This window comes from Pseudopipra pipra, chromosome 6, assembly GCF_036250125.1.
Source record: "Pseudopipra pipra isolate bDixPip1 chromosome 6, bDixPip1.hap1, whole genome shotgun sequence".
NCBI classification, from domain to species: domain Eukaryota; kingdom Metazoa; phylum Chordata; class Aves; order Passeriformes; family Pipridae; genus Pseudopipra; species Pseudopipra pipra.
Genome location: NC_087554.1, coordinates 10,219,658 through 10,241,980, shown reverse-complemented (window position 1 = coordinate 10,241,980; position 22,323 = coordinate 10,219,658). Strand labels below are relative to the sequence as shown.

Below are 22,323 nucleotides of genomic sequence, written 5' to 3'. Positions count from 1 at the left end.
GGTTGTGTGAGCGTAGCAGTCAGCAGTGTTTGTAGGGAGACGAAGTGGTGGATCCAGGGATTGCTTTTGATGTACAGACAGGCCTTCTGGAGACCAGTCCCTGAGGGTGGTTGTTTGTCAGCAGATGTGTGTGACTCCGGGTTTGCTTCTTGATAGAGATGGAGACATGGGAGGAGTATTTCTGTCCCTGACAAAGAAGGGATCATGTGAAAACATTCCTAGAATTGCCCCTTACATGAGATGAGAGTTGTTATAACTCAATGTGTGTGTGTGTGTTGTTTACATGGCACATATCATTAAGCAGGACAACCAATTCATCTGATGAGAAAATTTAGCATGAATTCACTTTGCTGATTTTGTGATTGAAAAAGGGATTTTAGATTGAAAAGGGATTGCTTGCAAATAATTCAGGTTCCCATTACTGCATCTTTGTACCACAGAAAGTCTGTGTGTTTGCAGTGCTCTGGTCAGCAAGGACACTGCTTTCACAGTGATTTTGTATTTCAGCATGGGAACTGAGACAGTAGAAGATGAAATTTCATGTCTAAAACCACATGAGAAATCTGTAGAGAAGTAGAGATGTGAAGTGAAATAACCAAGCCCTCTCTTGGTTCCTACTGACCATTCTTTTCATCTCCTTCCTCGTGCCAATTTCCATCTGGTTTTGAACATCAGTGCCCCAAGAGATATGTTTAACTTTGCCTCTCTGTTGTAAAATGCTGAAGTACTTACAGTGGTCATGATTAACTCCCATGACTTCTAAAAATATGCAATCTTGGACATTCACAGAGGAAGCCAACAGATTAGTATAACATTATGTTATAAAAACAGTTCCTGCTCCAAGACAGTTCTGTGTATTTAGGCTGCAGTCATTACCATGACACAAACACACCCCAGGAAAGGGAGGTTGAGCTGGGACAGGCAGACTGGCGGCAGTGATGGTTTTCCCTATAAATCTCCAGGACAATCAGCGGTGCTCCCACATGTAACAGAAGGTAGTGCCTCCTTAACCTCTTCATGTGACATCTCACTCATTGTTCAGAGGCCTTCAAGTTTCCTGGGAATATGAGTACCTTGGGTGTGTATCTTAAGGGAGAGGTTCTCAAAGCACTGCACTTTGATCCAGTTGATCCCCCAGGGCACAGTGAGGCATTCAGTGATGGCCTTCAATGGCAGCAGGCTTAGGCCAAAGTGTCTTTGACACTCACCCTTGGATTGTCGAGCTGTAACAAACTGGCCATAGGAAGGAATTTTAATTTTATGGGTATAACTTTTCCTCTCTCTTATGACACACACATATGAGGATACCATGGCAAGAATTGGAGGTTTCCTCCACCAGTATACGTTGAAGTGTATTCTGTGACTCTGTCAGGCTCACTAACAATTAATGACAATAATAATTAATACTATTTTCTGTTATTTGACATCTGTAAATCAGGTATGCTGGAAAAGTCTCTTGACCAAACTCCTGGTAGCTACTGAGGTGGAGACTAAGAATAGACTAATATACATTTCAGAAATATTTTTCCTTTGCCCTTTATAGTTGAAGGGCAAAGGAACAAACTAATACTGTGACCGACCACTCCTAGTGATCCAAAGTCTTGTTAGATGGGGAGGAAAAGCTCTATATGTTAATTTGGAAGTTAGGGTGATGCTAGAGTACTTAAGAAGTAAGAAATATGTAAAAAATAACACCCAACCTGAAGGGATGAGATGGCTGTAAAGATAAAACCCAAGTCTAGAAGACTTGAGTTGATATTTGGAAAAAACCCATACGTTTTAGAGATCTGTTCTGTAGCCTATTGAGCTTTAAGGCTTGGTATATTTGAAGTAGACAAATTATTTTTGTGGCACTTCAAAGTTTCAGATTTTAATGATCCAGTAAGTGTGAAAGTCCCTAAGTTGAATATTTTTATGTGTGAACTCCTTGTCCAAATCCTCACAGCTGGTGGCTAAATTCTGCCTATCCCACCCCTTTCTGTTTGAGGGGGTTTTTGGGTTTTGGTTTGGTGGTTTTTTTTTTTTGTTTAGTTGATTTGGTTTGGTTTTTTTTCAAAAAAACGTGTGGTATTTTTTTCTAGCTCTGCATGAAGCAAGTTCATTCTGTGAGGTAATTTCTTGCTATGGTTGCTATAGTTGTCTTGAAGTTGAAATTTGCATCTGGGGTACACTTTAGAGCATAGTTCTGGTCTCTCTCATGAAGAAATAGCCAAAGAAAATTAGCTGAGCAGAGCACTGAGTGGCTGCCCTTTTAATGTTGAAAGAAATGCACTGTCTCCCATTGTTTCTGTATCCGTGAAAAGTGGGAGCCAAAAACCTGACCTCTTATCCCAGTTCTGTCACTCTTTTTGCTCTGTGTTTCCAGACACCTCATGCTTCAGTTATCCCTGTTATATTAGCAAGAATATCAGTGCTGTGAAATGTGTTTGCAATAATGGGACAATGAGCACAGGTAGAACCATCAGGTGCCTCATCACCGAGTAGGTCATGTGTCCCTTCATTCTGCAGCATTCCCAGGTGGAGACCATGAAGGGTGCTGATCACAGTTGGGTGACTGTTGCCTCCCATGGTTTTGGGTACTGGGTCCCTTGAGAGGCTGAGCTGTTTGGAGTAATCTAAATGGCTTTTCTCTGCAGAGCAAGGTGCAAATACCTGCCTCTCCACAGCAGAGAGGCATTGGGAGGACTGTGGAGGAGGTTATGAATCTATTCCATGCACAAGCATCAGATTCCTTGTGCTTATGAGATAGGCCTTGGAAGTCCTTGGGGAGGTCACTGACCCTCTCTCTGTCCCAGAAAGATAGAGAGTTCCTGAGTCACACCCCCAAGGAGGAAGCAGGTGCCCTTTTGTTAGAGCAGGCTGCTTTTCCTCCAGACCTTGTAACGCTTTTTAAATTATTGATATCACTCAGAGGGGAGGACAGGGGGAAGCAGTTGCTTATTCCCAGCACAGCTGAGAGAAGAAAGGGAGCGTGTAATTGCTTGTGTTTCCAGCCCTCCTGGGCTGTAAGGTTTGCCCTTTGCATACTGTGGAATTTGATTTCTCCAGTGGTATGACCACAGGGTAGTTACTTCAATCTTTTTGTTGCTCAGGGATAAGCAAGAAGGGAGAGTTTAGTCACTAAAAGGACAGATGCCTCCCACACCCGGGAAGGGCTGTATGTCTGACTGTCCCTGCTGGGGACAGAGATGGAGTGCAGCTGGGAATGCACTCCTGTCCACAGAGCGTGGGGCACTGTGTGGCACTGGCCTCACCCCAGCAATTGTGAGCTGTCAGAGAGTCCCTGGCAAGTCAGCAAGCGGGAGCTGTGTCCCTCCTCCAAGATGTGGGGTGGCAACTTGGCAACTTGGGCATTTCTGGAGTAGAGTCACCTGGGAGGCTGGAGACCTACCTGGAGGGCTGTTGCAGCTCCCTGCCTTCACTTGCAGGTATCTGCTGCCCAAGGACCTGAATCACAAAAAGGATGGTGAGACCCAAGTCTGCTCCACTGAGCCAAGCATGAGCTTGCAGCTTCACTGAGCACAAGGACTGGGTGCTTCTAAAACTGAGATTGCTGAGAAAAATCAGAATTTCTGCCTCAAATTACTTGGATTTGTATTTATTCTTTACTGTCTGGGGTGAATAAGTTTCAAGGATCCTGATTTTAAATTAAGGCTAGAGACAAAAGTCTGACTTCAGGACTCTGCTCCAGAACAAGGCAAAGAAGAAACATTTACACTGGGAGAATGGGAAATAATTTTAATCTGAATACAACTTGCACCTAGAAGGCCAACTGTTACCTAGCAGATAAAAAGAAAAACTAACACTGTTAGCTTTAAATAACGTACATTTCCAAGATGCCCAGCTGTTAATCATTAACACTGTAGCAGGTTGAAGCATAGAGACAGATGTTCCAAAAGCGGTTTTATTTTCTGAAATAAAGAGAATGAAGCTATGCATTAGACAAATTAAGAAGAAATTCAAATATTTGCACCCAGTTGAAACAAGATGCTGGAAAAACAGGCATGATAAAATTGCTGCAATTAAATGTAATTTAATTTATAATTCTGAAAGCATGCTTTTTCTAAGGGCAGGCTTTGAGTTTTCCTTGTGGAGTGTACATATTGTTGTGATGTATGGATTTTCCTGACTTCTTATGGCATTTTAATCAACAGTCCAATGATGTGATAATATTCCTAAAGCAGAAAAATAAGTGACGTTTGTTTAGACATAATTAATGAAATATTTATGTTGCATGAGGCTGTGTGATAAAGCCTTGTTCTCTTAGTCCATTTGCTTCTGATTACATTTGTGATTTTTTTATATGACCAGACATTCTGACGCCAACTATTTTACACTGAGCAGATGTCATGTAGTAAAAATGGGTGCCAGATGCTACAAGCCACATAAGGGTAATTTGTTTAAGAGCTGGCTCAGACTTTGTGCATTCAATTACACTGTATAGTGAGCCTTATACAATCATTTGGGTAATATGGCTAACTTCAGATATACATTTTAATGAATGTTGAGTGCATTCAGAACAGCGAGCTACATGCAGGGTGCTCAAAGAATTAATTTATTTGTATGTAGTACCTAAAAATATATATATATATATATATATATATATATATATATATATACACGCAGGCAACTTTTGACAGGGATCAAAAATTTAATTAATGCTGTCAGCTGAATTTCCAAATTGCTCTAGGTGATGCTGATTAGAATTCAGGGCAGGTGCAAAGTGTCTGTTCAAGTTAAAGAACAGTATTTTTTGCTTCACTGACTATTTTGTTCCTGCATTTTAGGATGTGAACGCCTACCTGTCAGAAAACAAGCTAGTGAGTATTCGACTTCGTCCTCTGATGATGAATTTGAATTCAAGCCTTCATTAACACACAAGGTAATCTTTGCTTGGGAACAAAAGGGTATTTCCTTAGTTGGACTGTATTTAAGATTCATCATGTGATTTTGATCTAAACCACACAGCAATTTCTCAAAGTGGGGATTGGGATGTTGGAGGTTACGTGTCATGGAGGGAAAATACATTAAAAGTCTTTAAGACAGATGAACACCAACATTTCTTTTTCCTCTTTGGGTCTTTAATTCCCCCAGGTTATACCAGTGTTGACAGAGGAGGTCTTAATTTGACAAGCAGGCATGTTTCACTGAAACCACTTTGAAGCTGCATTCTTAAGTGGCCTTAATATGTAGCCCAACAAGCAAACTGTTGAAAAAATTAAACCAAACAGATGCAGATTTCCTTTGGGGAAATACAGCTTCGTTTGAGAAGTGCTACAGGCAGGTTGCCTGGAAAACACTCTGTTTATCCTAATCAGCACAAGTGTGTGAGCCACGAAGCCACACCCAGACCCTTTACACCAAAAGGGCCGACTGCCCACCTGGGTCCTGAGCCCTCCCATGGCGAGCAAGAGCCGTGGGGTTAAAGCACAGTGAACTCTGAGTACCCAGCTCTGGTGTGAGGGAACAGAGCTTTTGTTGACTGAATAGCTCGTGGGAAATGTGTTTACCTCTTTACTGTGAAGGATATCTGTGAGTGGAACTAGTAATATGAGGTGGCCTTTCGATTTGTTGTCTTTTGGCGGGGCGGGGGGGGGGGGGTTGCGAAGAGGAAGGAAAACAAAGTACAGTACATGGAAAAGTCAGCCAAGCTGAAGTGAGACTTTGAATGGAAATCTAGTTGTGCAGCTCTGGAGGAACCGAAATGCCATGAGGAAGAAGCACAGCAATGTGTGACAGCGCTTGTCACCAGTGGCTCAGTGTCAGGATGCGCTGAGATGTCAGAAATCTTGTTTTTCCTGTTACGGGAAGGACAATCTATAGCAGGATAACGTTATGGTGAATTAAATAAGGTTTAAACAAAACAGAGAAAAGAAGAGAGACATGGGAGCCACCTGGATCGAAGCAACCCCCGACAGTCCAGGCAGGGAGAAGGCAGCTCTCCAGGCAGCTGCCAGAAATGGAGTGAACAAGCAGCTGTCGCACACGGACACTAGCAGCGATTCAGTTTTGATGCACATGCCCCACTCAGCATGTTTCTTTCAGCTGCCTCCTACCAGTTCTGGCTGCTATTTTGTCAGTGCCACCACTGGTACCTGGCAAAACTCAGTGGGAAAAGTTTTAGTGGCTTCCTGACTGGTTAATTATTTAATTATCTTGTCTACAGTGCTGATATATTCTGTCTCCTCCAAAATAGGAACACCACAGCCTTGAAGCACTTCAGGTTAGCTTGGGTCAAAGGCAAGACAGAGCAATGGCAGGCAATTCCCTAACCAGCCCTGCAGCATTTGCTGCCCAGGTCTCCTGGCAGCAGCAACAGGTGCCTGGGGAAAGGCAAAAACCTCTGTAATGCAGTAGAGAAATGGCACTGGGGAAGGTTTCATGGGGCTTCAGGTGGTGTCCTGTGATGACTGGCTGTTTCAGCTGTGTCCCTCTTACTGTGTTACAAGAGATCCAAAGTGAATTTTTCTACTTAGCAGCAGAAATGGGTTTGAGTTTCCTTAAGCTGGTGCTTCCCTCACCCAGTGCCTGGCCACATATGGTGGGATGTTGTATAGAGTCAGCTTTGTGATTCAAACATTTTTAAAGATAGACACAGTTCACACTCACTTAGGGTTGCATTAAGAGCTTGTAATGATTTGAAGTCAATGTAAGCAAATGCTTGTTTCATTTTGGTTAGGTTGCCCCAAGCACCCTGCAGTAGCTCACCTCACTTTGAGCTGGGGGTCAGGTTAGATGATCTCCAGAGGTTTGTCCCAACCTCAGCAGCTCTGTAATTCTGGGGAAGGTTGAGGAAACCTGTAATTAGTGTACTTATGCTTTGATTACCTTTTCTTTTCTCTCTCTCTCTTTTGTAGGCAAAAAGAGCTCTCAGGAGGAGAAGGAAGCTGGAGAAGGAGACAAAGCAGTTGATTAAACAAGAGGAGCTGAAGAGGCTTCACAAAGCACAGGTGAAAATGTAGCTTGCAGATGCCCCCTTTGTCTCCCAAGAGTGACTAGTGAGGATGGGGGTACCCAAAGTGGGCTCTGCACCTCCCCTCACTCCTGCTCACTGCCTTTTGTGCTCAAGTTCCCCCAACCAACAGGAGCAGGAAGGTGTATGTGGCAGGGCCCTGCATCTCTCTCTGTGTGACAAATCCACGTGTGCCCCAGGAGATCATCCTAATTCTGTAATTGCGTGTGAAGAACAATAGGGAATAGTGACTGGCTATAAGAGGAGAATGAACTGAAAAGAGAAAGAGAAGGGGAAATAACATCAACCCCATAGAATGTAAGAAAGTGAGCTACTACCTCTATGTACAGCAGGAGGATACAAAAATGTGGCAATGGCTTTTGTTCTCCCTCTGCCATAACAATGGAAGTGAACCAATTTCTTTTTTAATGATGGAAAGTCACTTCATTTTGTACATTTTCTCTTCAGAAAATGCTGGGAAAGCTCTAGACTCTACTGAAGTGTTTTATTTCCAGTTACAGTTTAAGATTTGTGAACGCACTTCTGCACAGTTTGGTCTCAGATGTGTTTTAGTACAAAGTGGAAGCAACTATGTTGTAGTTTTTATCTGAGAATTGTAAATTATCTCAAGGTAAAATTAGATGCATACATACCTTCTCTGACTTTACTGGTTTGGGGAAACAATCAAGTTCAAACTTTTTGAGTCATCTCACGTGTTTGTTAGGCTGTTGTTGAGGGTTTGGCTTGGAATGCCCTAACACAGCCTGAAATGGGAACTGCTGAACATACATCTTTGACATTTCAACCTTTTAAGGTGTTTCATGCCTATTAGCCCCACGACACCTCTGAAAAATCTTACTTAAAAAGGGATGGACAATGAATGTGGAAGTCCTTCCTGAAGTGCCACTGAATTATCACTTCTTAGCTGTTAGACCCTTTTCTTTCTAGGTCGAAAGCTTGTGAAGTATGAAAGCAAAACAAACAACAAAAACCCATGGACAGCAAAATAGATAGCAGAGCTTTCTAGCTGTAAACCTTCAATATTTATATGAGCTTTATTCATGTAACATCACAGAATGTGTGTCTCTGGATATGTAAGGTATTGACTTTTTACACCCTGTGAGACCCAGATGATCTCTGATTTACAATGGGAGAGCTAAAGCTCAGAAAAACTGATGTTCTTCTGGTACCTATCATACTTACCCACATAAAAATGCCATAGATACCTAGCGGAATTATTAAATTGCTTAGGCGCCTGGTACACTCAATGAGTTGGCAAGAGCCAGGACTCCTCTGAGACCTTTTCAAGCTGTTTCTCTAACCACTGAGACCATCTTTTGTCTACTGAATTCTGAAGTTATGTCTGTAGCTTTTATATCATTACAATTTTGCAGGCAGTCCAACGCCAACTAGAAGAGTTGGAGGAAAGACAAAGAGCTCTGGAGATTTCTGGTGTCGAACTGGAGAGAGAACTAAGAGGAGAAGCAGGTACACAGAGCAGTTGTTTTTTGTTTGGCAGTGTTTTTTTTAACCTGTTTCAAAGCAGAGGGATTTATGATTATCATGAAATAATTTGGTGTGAAATCTGAAAAGAAACAATAACTGGAAGGACAAAAATAATTGTTTAACCTTTTTCTTTGAGCTCTGTTAGCTCACACATCTTTACATTGAATGCTATGAATTTTTTGTTGGGTATCACAGATTTGGAATTATTTACCTTGCTGTTGAACCTGAAGCTATATTTTGCCCCACTCCCCAACATGCCTCTTTTTTTTTTTTTTTTGAGTCCCATCCTGAGCTTAATTTCATCTTTTATAGGGAACCAGTGAGGTTTCCAGGAGCTGTATCTCAGTTACCAAGCCAGCAGCAGCCTGTGCCTAGTAACAGAGTCCTTAATGACTTCTCCTGGAGTGTGAAATGCCGTTAATATGATTAGAGCCAGTGGCCATGCTATAGCAACAGCAGCATGCAGGCACAGAGACCTTAACAGTGCAGCTTTTCCCTCAATGGGCAGAAGATTACAGGGACGTCATCCTGACCTCAACCAGAAGCAAGATTTTTCCCTCTGATGAGCTGACAGTCCCAGCACCCAGGGCTGCAGCATCCTGCCACTGGCCCAGCCTTGCCACTGCTCCCCAGCACACACGGGGTGAAGCTGGGGAGACCTTCTGGAGAGGGAAGGGACATCTGGGGGCTCCTGCCAGGCTCAAAATGAGGATGGGACTACACATGCCTGTAAGGAACTTCAGAGGGGGCTGTGGTTCTGTGCTGAAGGGACTCTGGTGAGCTGACAACCTGAGTGCAAACGTGTCTTTATTTACCTCTGTGTCAGAAAACTGAACCTTGTGCTTTCATGACAGGCAGTTGCACAACACAGAAAACCTAGATATGTTTTGGCACCTAATCTTGTTGTTGTCTTAGCCAGGCAACCCAGCCCAATTCCTACATGCTGGCCTTTTTAATGCCTTATTTCATAGCAGCTGTTGCCCCTAGTCTAACACTGAACTAACCAGTTCAGCAAGAGAGCATTTACCTAGCCTTTTATATTTATTTAGTAATTTTCTAGAATTGATAGTGTCAGCCTATTTCAAATGTTATTTAAAAGGTTAGCATCTTTTTTCTTAAATGAAAGCATAACCTTTTATCAAACCCCCCCTACTGCCTGTGAGAAGGTCTGCTGAGTTGTATAAAGGTGGTTGTTTTCTGGAAACCTCAAAAATACAGAAGGACAAGAAGGTTCTAGCTCTTGGGGTAGACACTGAATACCAGGATAAATGGCCTAAGACCACCTCTTGTTTTTGCTGTTTTGACAATCGCATTTCCTAAAGAAGGCTGTCTGCCAAGAGATCGATGCTTCTCATTCTCTTACCATCCTTAGTAATTGGATTGCCCTCATTAAGGTGAAAGTACTATTTTTTTTTTTCCTCCCTGGTGATTGTTTGTGTGTAGGTGGCCAGTTACAAATAGGGCAGATACTGAGACGTAGGATGTTACTGTTTCTGAATAACTCTCCTGGTGCAAAAGCACGAAACCATAAGTTTCCCAAACAAAATGTGAGTGCTTTGCTACTTGTAATAGCATATGTGTAATGATGCAGGAATTGGTGAGTTTAATATTCTGTTCAACCTTCTTAAAAATAATGAGCATTATTGTTTAATGAATGACCAGTGTTTATTAGGTTAAGTTGTATTTAAGCAGGTCTGCGCTTATGCAATTGAAGTGATTTAATAGGTATTATTAAGGCAATTAGAAAACGATCACAGTTCAGCAATAATATTGAGCTGCAAAGGTTGTGAATAACCAAATTTAGAGGCAGGCCTGCAAACACTAGTCTTCAGTGACATTTACGCAACTCTCCTCTAATAATTCTGTAAGCCTGGGATGAATGGCCCCTTTGTTAGGGGGAGTTATTCATTAGCTCCTCAACTGAATTAGAAGAGAACATGCGTGGGTGCGAAACAACTGCCATGAAGACTGATGAGCAAAATGAGGTTTTGATGATCTTCTGATTGTGGTGACAACAATTCATGCATTAAAAAAAAAAGAAAAAATAATATCAGTCCTACAAATAATTTTTCATGCTCGTTATTCCCTTTATTCTGGTTCGAAATACCAAATAATAAATCACTGATGTACCGTTTCTTTGTTTTCCACTGACATTTGTGGAGGCTTATGGAGATCTTCTGCCTACAAGAAAACACAGAAATAAAAAGCTCGAAACATGTTTTCCACTGAAATTAGCATAATGGATCAGTTGACTAAATAAATCATGAAAATGATGGTAAAGAAGAAAATCTACATTGAGAGAATGTTAAGAAATCTCTCGCCATGTTTTAGAAGGTGAACAAATATTTGCACATGTTGTAGCTAGTTTTTGATTTCATAAGGAAAATATCCAAGGTTTCTTGGAATTTTCAATGGAGTCAAAAGAAATCTAGGGAAAACCTGTAGGAATAGGGAATATGAGGTTTAACTGTTCCTAAAAGGGTGCAAACTGGCCAAGCCCCCTTTACTGTGTCATGACTATGTGGAAGGACATCAATCTGGAGAACAGAAGGTTCAGGTTTTGAGAACAGTGTTCAGGAAACACTCCTCTGCAGCCTGTCATTCCCTCAAAAGGGATGGAAATAGAAATACTTATGATGTCATTAGAAGAATGTTTGACTTTCAAATGGATCTCAGTTAGAGGAGACTTGGGTAAACCAGGAGGAAAGGTTTACTTTAGCAATGCTGTAAGGAAAAGACAATGTGGCTTGAAAAATACACTCAGAAATTGTTTTCCCTCTAACCTTTAAGATCTGTTGTATTGCATTACACAGAATACTTCATGGGCTTGTTCTGCCCTTAGAAAGCATCAAGCACTCCATCACACTTAAAAACCTATTAACATTGTTAGTAACAAACAGTTGAAAAGCTCAAGGGAAGAATGCCATTGGGAACACTTAGGGGGCATTCTGTGGGATGGAGGAGGTGGAAAAAAATAGGGCTATTTTTATTTCAGCTTTCAGTGAGGATTTTGCTAAAATGAGTGGTTTTTTTTCCAAAGTGCATTATCTTTACTTACCTCAATCAACCCACAATACACAGTCTTTTATTAGAGATACAGAGATTTTAAAGTGTAAGGTGGAAAAGTTAAAAGAAGGAATATTTTTGCCTAAATAAAAAACCAAAAAGGATATAGTAACCCTCTCCCTCTGTGCAGGACTTATGCACACCTGTAATTGCAGTGTCTTTACTGACAGTAAGATAGACCAAATTTTGATGATAACTTCTTATGGTGGCATACAAAGACCTAAGGCTCTTTTAGCTAATGCTGCATCTTGCACTGGATTTGTGAGAAACTGGCATGTTCCAGCAAGGGCCGTTCCAGCAGCCACTGGGAAGACACTTATCACCACTTGCTGACCTGGAAAATCCCCCAGGAAAACATCTATTACTTCCAAGTTTTAATGGAATCAGGCAGAAATTGAAGCAAGTTTGCTCTGCCCTCTCCTGCTGTTTTATCCTCCTGTTCCATGGTGATTTCCAATTGGGGTCAAGTCCTGATGGAAAACTGCAGAACTGCACCCAAGCCACCACGACTCATCCTTGGCATGGGGGCCCATGTAATTCCTCTGACACTGGCAGGAAGTGACCTGCATTTCCTGGGATAATGGTGGCTGGTGAAAGCACACAAATGGCCTGGTGATCTCAAACACCCAACAGTCTCCCTCATGCTCAGGAAGATTGCTAAAGGGCTGCACTGGGTGCAGATCATTACTGCCCAAAGGAGCTGGGCTTCAAACTGCTGTTCTCTGGCTTTGGTATAAAGTGAGGGACAGCTGAAGCTGTAGAGACAAGAGGGTAATTCCTGGGGCCAAGAATGAAGCACATTTCAAAACTATGACAGAAAGGCATCAGAAACACTGCTGAACTGTCCAGGGCTCTGGTGTCTCTCCCCTTGGTAACCTAGTTTAATGGTGCTCTTGTAATTGGTGTCTCTGGAGCTTGAATCTGACACCTTTGGGTTTAAATTTCAGTGCTCTCAGTCATCTGAATTAAAGGTGCAGTCCTCTTAAAGGAGAAATCACATAAGTTTCCCACCACCAGAAAACAGACAAGCTGGATTATGGGGATTTTATGCTTGGTTATCTAGCAGTGTGATGTAAGGACTGAGGAGCAGAGACCTGTGTTCCCCTGCCTGCTGGTGGCACCTCCTTTTGCTTTGTCCCTGCCTCTAACATGCGTAGTGAGGTCTGTAAATACCACATGCTGGGGCAGGAGCACAGGCTGGCTCTTGGTTTTATGCCTCTGAAGGTGCCAGTGTGTCACCTAAATTGTTGCCTCAGCCTGGACTAGTGTAAGGTATTTTCTTCCTACGAGTGATCGCTATTTTGTGGCACCAGGCAGTGGATGTGCAAAGCAGACGTGGGAGGTGTGTTGACAGTGCCATCACTGTTGCTGTAATTCTGCATCTAAGGGTGATGGGGTGGTTTTGCTTTGTGGAGAAAATGAATGGAAAATGTGAAGTGATGAGGATGTTAAAAAGGGCAATGAGAAAAAGAAATACATATGTGCTTTGATTTGCCATTTGAAAACTCCCAGGGGTTTTTCATTGCCAAAGAGTTTTGTACAGATGGTATTTTAGGAGTAGTAAAGGCCCTCACCTGGTGAGAGAGATCCATCCTCCATCCTCCTTTGCAATGCGGAGTCAAGCTCTGAACTCTTTGGGAGAAAGACCATCTCATGTTTTGTGTCTCTATACTGTCTACCAGTGATGCCCTGGCCCAAAGTGTTATAAAACCACCCAATAATCATAGATTTCTCATTCAAAGCAGATACAGATTTAGAGGCCAGTTGACAAATTAAAGGAAATTTCCTGATGTCCACTGGAAGCAGGGACTAAGTTGATACTTGCCAGCATGTGCATCCTGAAGTCTGATTGTGTTAATGGGATATGGAATATCCACTTAGACATATAGTTCAGCTCTGAAGCCCAGTTTCAACAGAGAAACTATCTTATCAAAGGCAAAACTAAGAGAAAGACAAAGTGCCCACTAAAAAGAAAGTCTATGCGATTATTTGAAAGGAAAATCTTTAAACTAAAAGTGTTTTAAAATCTGGTACCTCTTTATCTGTAATAAGCCACAACATTCAAACAAAGGTAGACAAAACTGTTGTGCCCAGTCATTATTGATGTAAGTTGCATACAGCAAAACCATCTCCATTTGAGCTCACATTGGCTTACAGAAGACTGTTGAAAGGGAACTTAATTGGCAAAAGCATTGGAAAGAAAGCTGGTAATGCACACTAAAGTCTCCTATTTTTTACAGATTCAGGCACAAAGGATGAAACTCAGATGCTACATGAGTGGTTTGAGCTGGTCCTGGAGAAGAATAAGTTAATGCGTTATGAGTCTGAGCTCCTGATTATGTAAGTAAAGACAAGCATTAGTATTAAAGACGGGGAGGGGAGAGGGGTAAAAGTGTACTCACAGTACACCTGAACACCTTGCTGTGTGCTGCAGTTTGAGACAGTTCTGGAATAAACATACCCAGAGTAGCTACAATCTGTTTTGAACACAGATTTGTAGTTGAGCTCTCCTCATCCTTCCCTCTTGCAGTGGTTCAATTATTTCAATCCTATATGATGCTCTGAACCAACACAGCATATAGATGCCTTTACATCACATGGGTTTAACACTGGGGTACTTTCTCCTGTGGAAGAAAAGTAGTCTGACAAGTTAATCTCAGTTTTTACTGGACGTAGGAAAAAAGATCCAGGAATTCACTACAGCAGTGAAACAAGAAGATAAATCCCGCCTCAGATGCCACTGTTGTGGTTGATGGAAACAATATTTGCTGTAGCTCCCTCACCTCGCCTTCTTGGAAACACACCCAAGAGACAGGCGGAGGTGACTCTCAGCTATTTTCTCCACTATTTGTGGGCAGTGTGGGAAGGCAATGAGAGCTGCAGCAATCATTGCTCAGCCCTGGATTTCACACCAGTGTGGGCTGCTTGTTGCTATTTATCAGCTTCTCCCCATCTGTGCTGATGCTGCCAGGGGCCAAACCTTTTCTTGCCCCTTCAGTTGCCATTGGGTGTTTTGGTAGCAAGGCTTCCTGCTCACACTGCCTGCAAAGCGGAGTTAAAAAAGCAAAAGCAGGCAGCTTTCACCCCCACAGGACACAAAAAGTTGTTGTCTGGATGCGTTCACGTGTGTTAATTCCTTTGCCTCAGGACCTGTTCCTGTGCAGAGGGCCTGGCAGGGCCCTTCGTGTGTGGGAGTGTTCAGCCCTATCCAGAATTACACTGTGGGTGCCACCAACAAAGCACAGATGGTTAAAAGCCTTGAGTGTTGCGCTGTATGAGGGAGCTGAATCTGATACATAATGCAAAAGGTGGTAGTGGTACTTCTGCTGTGGAGATACTGGCATAGGCAAACCTTTTAGACTTCCCATGAGGAGAAAATACAGGATAAACAGAACACAAAATCTCTTGGTTGAAATAACATATGTGTCTTTATTGAAAAAAAGCTTATTCTTTAACATACTTTTTGCTGTACCTAGAGCCCAAGAGCTAGAACTGGAGGACCACCAAAGCAGGTTGGAACAAAAGCTAAGGGAGAAAATGGCCATTGATGGTAAGTCAAAGGGGACGGTGTCACTTCACAGTGACAGACTGTGTCTTTGTGCATCCCTCTTTGCTCCAAAAAGGACCAGGATGGCTGAGGCTCCTGTGCTCTCTGCCAGTGCAGCTCAGCCAGCAAAATGTGACTTGTGAGATCTTCTCATCTGACTCCTAGTGAAGACAGCTGAGCTGACCTGCCCAGCTCTACACTGAACTGGATCAGAAGCACTGCACGTGTAATTATGCTGATTGTGGTCTCCAGGCATTAATGTCCAGCTAACATGCAATGATGGGCAGCAATGGAAAGTAACTTCTTCAGCCACCTAAATAAAAGAGGTTATCTGCTTTTGTGTAGCATTGCTGGCTGCCACAGCATTTTGGAACTGCTTTTAGGTACTTGGGATGACAGTTTGGGCTTGTCCTTTCATTTGGTCTTTGAAAAAGGAGCATGGAGAGGAAGAATCAAGGGGCAAGAGGGGTTCCAGAGCACTGAATACTCCAAAATATCCTGTTGTGTTTAGGCATGTGGATTGTAAGTGAAGGCAGTTCCTATTTTCTTACAGGTACTACATTTCATTTTGGGCTTTTTACCTTATAAACTAAATTTAAACTCCATCTTAATTGTTTTTATAAACCAACAGTGCTTTTCCTATTCCTTTCAGTCCAAATTTTGTTAAAAGGTCTGCTCTAGACGTTAGGAGCCTTAATGGTCAACTTCAAATGGCCTGAATGCAGGACAAAATTTCCCTGAACTATAACTTGAAAAGTATTAACTGCTATTGCCTTCATTTGTCATTGACTATAATGTTCATTCAAGCTGTGCTCTAACAGTTAAAATGCAAACAGATTTTAATCTCTTTTTTATGATCTTTTAGACAGCCTTAAAGATGAGGTGGATCTGAATGAGGAGGATGAAATTTTTACTGAGATGATGAAAGTGGTTGAAGAAAGAGACAAACTTGTGTGTACCTTAGAGGAGCAGAGAGTGAAAGAAAAAGCAGAAGACCAGCACTTTGAAAGCCTTATTTTATCCAGAGGCTACCAGCTGAGCAGGATTTAAACAGCCACATGCAAATAAACATCATTTCAGCAACATTCCCAATCATAGAGATACAGTCTTCTGAAAAATGAAGGAATTCAAATTTAAAATCAGCTTATTTGGGAAACATGTCGTTCTGTTATCAAAAGCCTTTAAGCAGTTCTTTTGCTCATACTGGAGTGAGTCATTTCACTGGCAGCTCAAAGGATCACTGGAATACAGATTTGGACTGAATTTGCCTGTCTGATGGGCATCAGGGTTTGTGAAAGGGAAATCAGAGCTCTATTATTCTCTTGGAATTTTATTTTAATGCTGAAAGTAGAGTTTCTGAGGAACATGATGACATCACTTCGTATTTTTGAGACAGCATTACTGTCCATCTGTTTGTCTGAATCTGTGTGTGGTTTTGTTAATATTTTGGCACAGCCAAGCCATGGTCAACTATGCAAAAGTCAGGAAACAAGCATCTCATATAAAAATAGGATTAGTTTTTATTTCTGGTGGAGGAAGAGTCATTTGACTAATGACTACATGTAAGCACTCACTAAAACTACTGTAAATGCAATGTCAGAAATTAATTTTTCAGGTATTTGTAAGTTTTATTGCACTGTGTGTTTTTGAACAAGGAGTTAAAGTGACATTAAATCCCTACATTTTGTAAAATGGTAAGGGATTATCAAAGGGGTGACTACCCTTCAAGCTGTTACACGCTCAAAAAAGTTTCTGTATGTCAGAGATTAAGGTCTTTAAAATACAATAAAAGGTCATTTAAAAACAGTAGTCCAGACCCAACTGATACTTATAGGGTAGCCTTAATATGGTAGACTTTACAATTGCTTGATAAAACACATGACAAGTTGTACTGTAGGGAGCGATGGCTGGTATAGCAGTTAAAGATCTCCCTGAGAATAATTCCTGAAAAGAACTGCAAAAAATGTTGAATTTGTAATGCCAACATTTGCTAGAAAATGTTGTGGCTGTATTTAAACTGCATTTATCTTCCTACTTAAGAATAGATGCATATTTTTAGCTTAAAGGAACTATCTCCTATCTTTTTTGTACATGCATTTGTAGATATTGGCAAAACAGTTGTGCAGAAATTCTCCTGATTTAGATACTTTCTTAAATCTGAGGTAATTCTGCAATTTAAGATTGGTAGTATTCCCAAATGTATGTTTGATGCACTAGATTTTCAAACTGGAAAAAACCCAAAACAAACCAAACAAAAAACAGAAACTGAAAGACTGTTTATTTTTGAATATGATTTTACCTCATGCTCTGAGAAGATTCGATGTTCTCATTATTTCATGAGTGGTGCTAACGTGCAGCATTTGCCTACGGTGCAGCCAAAGCTAGAAGCATTCCTGTCACAAAAGCTTTAAACTAAAAAACCTCTTGGTAAGTACTTGCAGGATAACAGACACACTGGATCCTGTCACAATAACTTATGAATTATCTTCAGGTTTGTTTCTTTTTTTTGTATTAAACAAATTCGAAATACTCATCCTAAATATAAAAGCAAGTTTTTACTATTGGCCACAGATAAATAATATACCTCTGTTGGTGCAAGGACTGTGCTGTTGTTCTGCACTATTTATGTATTCATATTTATTTTTTAGACTGTTTAAAGAGGATAAGTGCCTGGTTACATTTTACAGTTTGGATGTTGCCTCTGATTTTGGTTGAAAAATTTCTAACAGCTGTGTGTGGGAAAAGCTGTGCATTGTAGAGTAGACAGCCCTATCAATTTGGTAAATAATTAGCAATAAAATATGAATTAAGATTTTAAACAAGGTTCTCAGTTACCACAACTTGAAGGGATACCCTCAAAACATAGCAGGCAGGGCTTTAACAGTATCATTTGTCTTCCATCACAGTGCAAAGACAGAGGAGAATCCTTGAATGTGTTCCAAAATTACCATCTTTTTTTGTCCTGTCAATCATAGGCTAAGCATGCCTGTTCTTCAGATGACATTTTTATTGAGATGAGTTGCAGTGATTGATACAAAGTAGGAGAGGCAGAGCAGCAATAAATATTTTGGTTTTCTCTGTTGAAATCTGCTGATATTTCCAGTTAGGTGGTGAAAATTTCTGGGTTTTACCACTGTTGCTAGAAGCCTCGTGTAATCCTGTAGAACAAGATGGTCTAGAACATCTATCATGGTTTTCTGAAGAAAAACAGAGAGTCATAATATTTTCAAGGTATTTTTAAAAAGTGAGATTTCAGTTTACAGGAGATACCTGTCCCGCTATAAAACCAAATAGGAAAGGGTGCTTTCCCTTTAGCTCCAAAGTTTTGCATTCCTGAGAGTATTAGAGACAACAGAAGCTGAGGGCCATCAGCACTTTAGGGGCTTCAAAAATATTCTTTGCTAAAAAAATACTTTTTCTGGATGCCATGTGGTTGTAATACATGCTCCACCCAAAACTACCTGTCTGCTCTTGGGTGGAAAAACCTGTCAGGCCACTGTAACCCTGCCTGATATTAAGTACCTCACAAGATTAGAACCAAAAATAAACTGTGCAAGTGATTTAGAAAATCATAAACTCTTAATTGAGTCATTTAAAGCAGGCCTTTGTGTATTGTGAGAGTAGAGAAGGAGGTAAAAAAAAAAGGGAAGCTGTGTGCACTGTTCACGGGTCAATTTGATATGGTTGGCTTGTATTAGAAATGTATTTAAACACTGGTTTGGTTATGAGTCTTCTTGCTGCTCAATCTTTTCTGTGAATTGGCTCACTAATTTATGATAGATTTGTTCATTTTTAAGTTCTTGGCACTGTCATTTTGGGGTATGATGTGATGTGCTGGAATGTACTGAGTGTGTCTAAACGGACTGAATGTGAGCAATTTTCTATTTGAAAAAATAAAATTCTATCTCACTCTTTGAAGTCTCAAAATCATTTCCGTCGCAGTTTCTCTCCACTGATACCTACAGTGTAATAATGTGTGATGAGGGAAGATCTATAGGTAAAAAATTGTATCAGTTTCTTAATTCATCTACTGGTAAGTAATTTGCACTTTCTTGCAGTGCACAGATTCATTTTGTAGTTTATAAATAAGGACAGTCTGACACAAGTTAGTGGGCATTCAACTCTAACACAGGAGTTTACAAAGCCCATGAGATTAACAACTTCCACACATGTCACATAGGAATTCACCAGCTAATTTCCTTAGGTAATTATATAAATTATATAATTATATAAAAATTATAGCAGCTTCTTGCAGACTCAAAAGGAAAGTGTCTCTGAATGGATTAAATGGTGATGAAAACCTTAACTGTAATTTTTCAAATTCCACTAATTTTACCTCTATCAGGTCATTTTGTTATTTTCTACCAGTGGGAGAGCCTTACAGAGCAAGACAATGTGCTACTCAAAGGAGAGAAGTGGATAAGCAAGACTTGGGCTTATGTTAGTGCCAGGACCATTGTCCTCTGCTCAATGACTCTGAACTGATTGATAGTTCTCTCCTCTTCAGAAGACAGATGGACAGCTGCTTCTCTTCACAGGTCAAGGTAATTTCTAACATCTTTGAAGTTTTCCATCTCCTATCCTTTCCCTTCCATCCTGTGTGCCTCAGAGTGGTGACTTCTCTTGTAATACCACATATAAGTTCTCAGGACTGTGTATAGGAATTAACCTGCCTGCTGGGTTTACTGGAAGTAATACATCAAACACTTATCCATGTCGAAAGCCTTGCAGACACATTGGCTCCTCAGCCAGCTGGTCAATAGCTGGAGGACTTTTCTGGCCCAGGAGTGGGATAGAAATTCTCTCATAGGAATTACTGAGCTTCTCCTTATCACAGCACACACTCTCTCCTTGTCCTTTCTTCAAAAGATCAGAGGTCTAAAGAATCACAGTTGGTGCTTAGGGACATGGTTTAGTGGTGGACTTGGCAGTGCTGGGTTAATGGTTGGACTCTGCTCTTAAAGGTCTTTTTGAACCTAAACAATTCTGTGATTCTATACAAAGTTTGAGAAAAGGATTTTGTAAACTGCTATTTGAATCAAGACCAATCCATTTGCCCCAAGGTGAAGGGACACTTCACTGATTTTTAGTGTATTTGGCTGGGTTTCTCTGGGCACAGGAAACAAATCTAGAGGTTTTGTGCTATGTAACTTCTGCTCTTCTAGCCCAATGCATATCTGATTTCAACTAAGATTTTTGCATTAGTTTAATAGTCTTTTTTTTTTCCAGAAAGATATATTCTGTTTTCTTTCTTGCTTGAGCAAGTAACAGGATGTGGCTTAGAAGACTGGAGATTCTACAGTTTTGAGACTTTGCTACTGTTAAGATTTAAAGCTGTCCCTGCTGGGTTTTGCATGGACCAAACATTTTGGCATCATTTAGCACAATGGGTTTGCCATGTTGGCATGCAAATACTATCCCTACAGTTTTCATGGCAGCCACATCTCATGAACCTAGATAATGGCAAATATTTCGTGATGAGCAAGGTATTTGCTGGATTTCACCTAAATCTCTTTGCCTGATATTTATGAACAAATTGTGGTTTCTTCTTGTTACTTCTAAAGAACTACAAAAAGAAACCTGATGGCCCTGCACATCAGCAATGTGTTTGCTGGAGTATTCACATAACACAGCTGTACAAAATTACAGGCCCAAGTGAAGGGCAAAAGTAAAGCTTATTATGAAAAAGGTTGTAATTTTTTTTTTCTAAAACTGTCTCAAGAAGGACAGTTGTAAGTGCAAGTAAACTTACCCAAGTTTTTATAATTAACTGATCGAACAACATGTTACCAGAAGAATTAAATATGAGGATGATGTTCTCATTTTGCCAAAAAAGCTTAAAACCCACTTCCTTTCCATTGAAACTTTCAAATTATTAATCTCTGTGACTGCATGCAACATGTTATCTTTTGTCTTTCATGTACTTTTTTCCTCATCACATCTTAGTCTGTCTTTTTTGCTCCTTGATTTAAAACAAAAAATACATTGTACTTTTTAAGAATCTGGTTGGAAATACTCTGTTACTTTTATGAAACTATGTTATTTTGTTATATTACTTAAAGAGAAGATTCTTATCTCAAAGAAGTTAGAAGTTGAGTAGAAAACATAGCTCTCTTTTAAGCATGAGCACGTGCTCAATTTTAAATTCAGTCTGTGAGCTGGAAACAAATTTATCCTCAAGTGTGAGTTTTAGATGATGGTGGCCATGAAAATTTGGAGCTCTTCTACCCTGACACTGATGCTTTCTGCTTTTACAATGTAGTCACATTGAGATGATCAGTCAACCCTGGGCCTGTCTTGCAGAGTCTGAAGTCACATGCAGCAAAGTCCTTTGGGATGTGTAAGCTTTCGTGTGTGGGTGTGGAATACAGATGTGGAAGTACAATTGCCATCCAGGTGTGGCTGTGCCTCAGCCTGCTCCCTGTGCTGCCTCTCTCAGCACTGTGCAGAGATGGCCACTGCCCACAGCCACGTGAAGAAGAGTGGGACTGCCTGGTGAAACCAAAAACACGTTCCTACAGGGCAGGGCTGGAGGCAGCTCCTGCTTCCCAGCCCCCTGGGGCGCCAGCGTTGCCCACAGTGTTTCCTCACCACACCGGAGGGAGTGCCTGGCATATCTTCTTCATGGACGTGTGCAGGAACTCTTGCCTCCAGGTATTTTGGGGCACTCTCAGGAAAATCCCAGTCAAGAAATAGATATCGAACATCTGCAAAGTAACTGGTATGGAAACACCTTATTTTCTAAGTGGGTTCCTTTACCGTGCCATTAACTATCAGGGTGGGGTGGGCACGTTCATTAGTTCACCCCACAGAGTTGCCAGGTCAGCAGAAGGCTGACTGCAAATTTTTAGGAAAATAAAAAAGGGTAGACATTGATCTAGTCCTCCTCTTCTTGAAGTCAGCAAAGGGTGTTACTGTAGGCAATCACGGCAGTGGCAGTAAGTTGATAAAGCGCTTTTAAATATTCTACTTCCATTAACTTTGCATGATCAAACGGCCAAAAGGCTAGAGCAGAGGTACATCTAGGAGAAAAGTGTTAGGAGAACACTGTAAGACAAGTGAATGATATTTTACAGCCTTAGCCAGCTGGGCTGCTCTTTCTTACCAGCCTAGGCTGTGGTTGGGATATTACCCACCCTGCCTCTTCCATCCCATTCAGAAAGTAAACCTCTGCTCCTGATAGTTCTGAGTTTTGTAATAAAAGAAATAAAAACCAGCTGTGCGTGGACAGATATGAAGGTGAATAAGAATT

General features: G+C 41.1%; 1 protein-coding gene across 5 annotated transcripts in view; it reads left to right on the top strand.

The window, feature by feature from the left end:
• MICAL2 (microtubule associated monooxygenase, calponin and LIM domain containing 2) overlaps positions 1-18,980 on the top strand; it is a 127,433-nt gene extending 108,453 nt beyond the window's left edge. For all 5 annotated transcript variants that reach the window (XM_064657294.1, XM_064657292.1, XM_064657293.1 and 2 more), the window contains 6 exons: positions 4,788-4,882; positions 6,858-6,950; positions 8,347-8,440; positions 13,765-13,864; positions 15,001-15,074; positions 15,937-18,980. In XM_064657294.1, the coding sequence (XP_064513364.1) occupies positions 4,788-4,882; positions 6,858-6,950; positions 8,347-8,440; positions 13,765-13,864; positions 15,001-15,074; positions 15,937-16,121 (641 nt within the window). In that variant the 3' untranslated portion in view covers positions 16,122-18,980. The remainder of the gene's footprint in view (positions 1-4,787; positions 4,883-6,857; positions 6,951-8,346; positions 8,441-13,764; positions 13,865-15,000; positions 15,075-15,936) is intronic.
• The last annotated feature ends 3,343 nt before the right edge of the window (positions 18,981-22,323 follow it).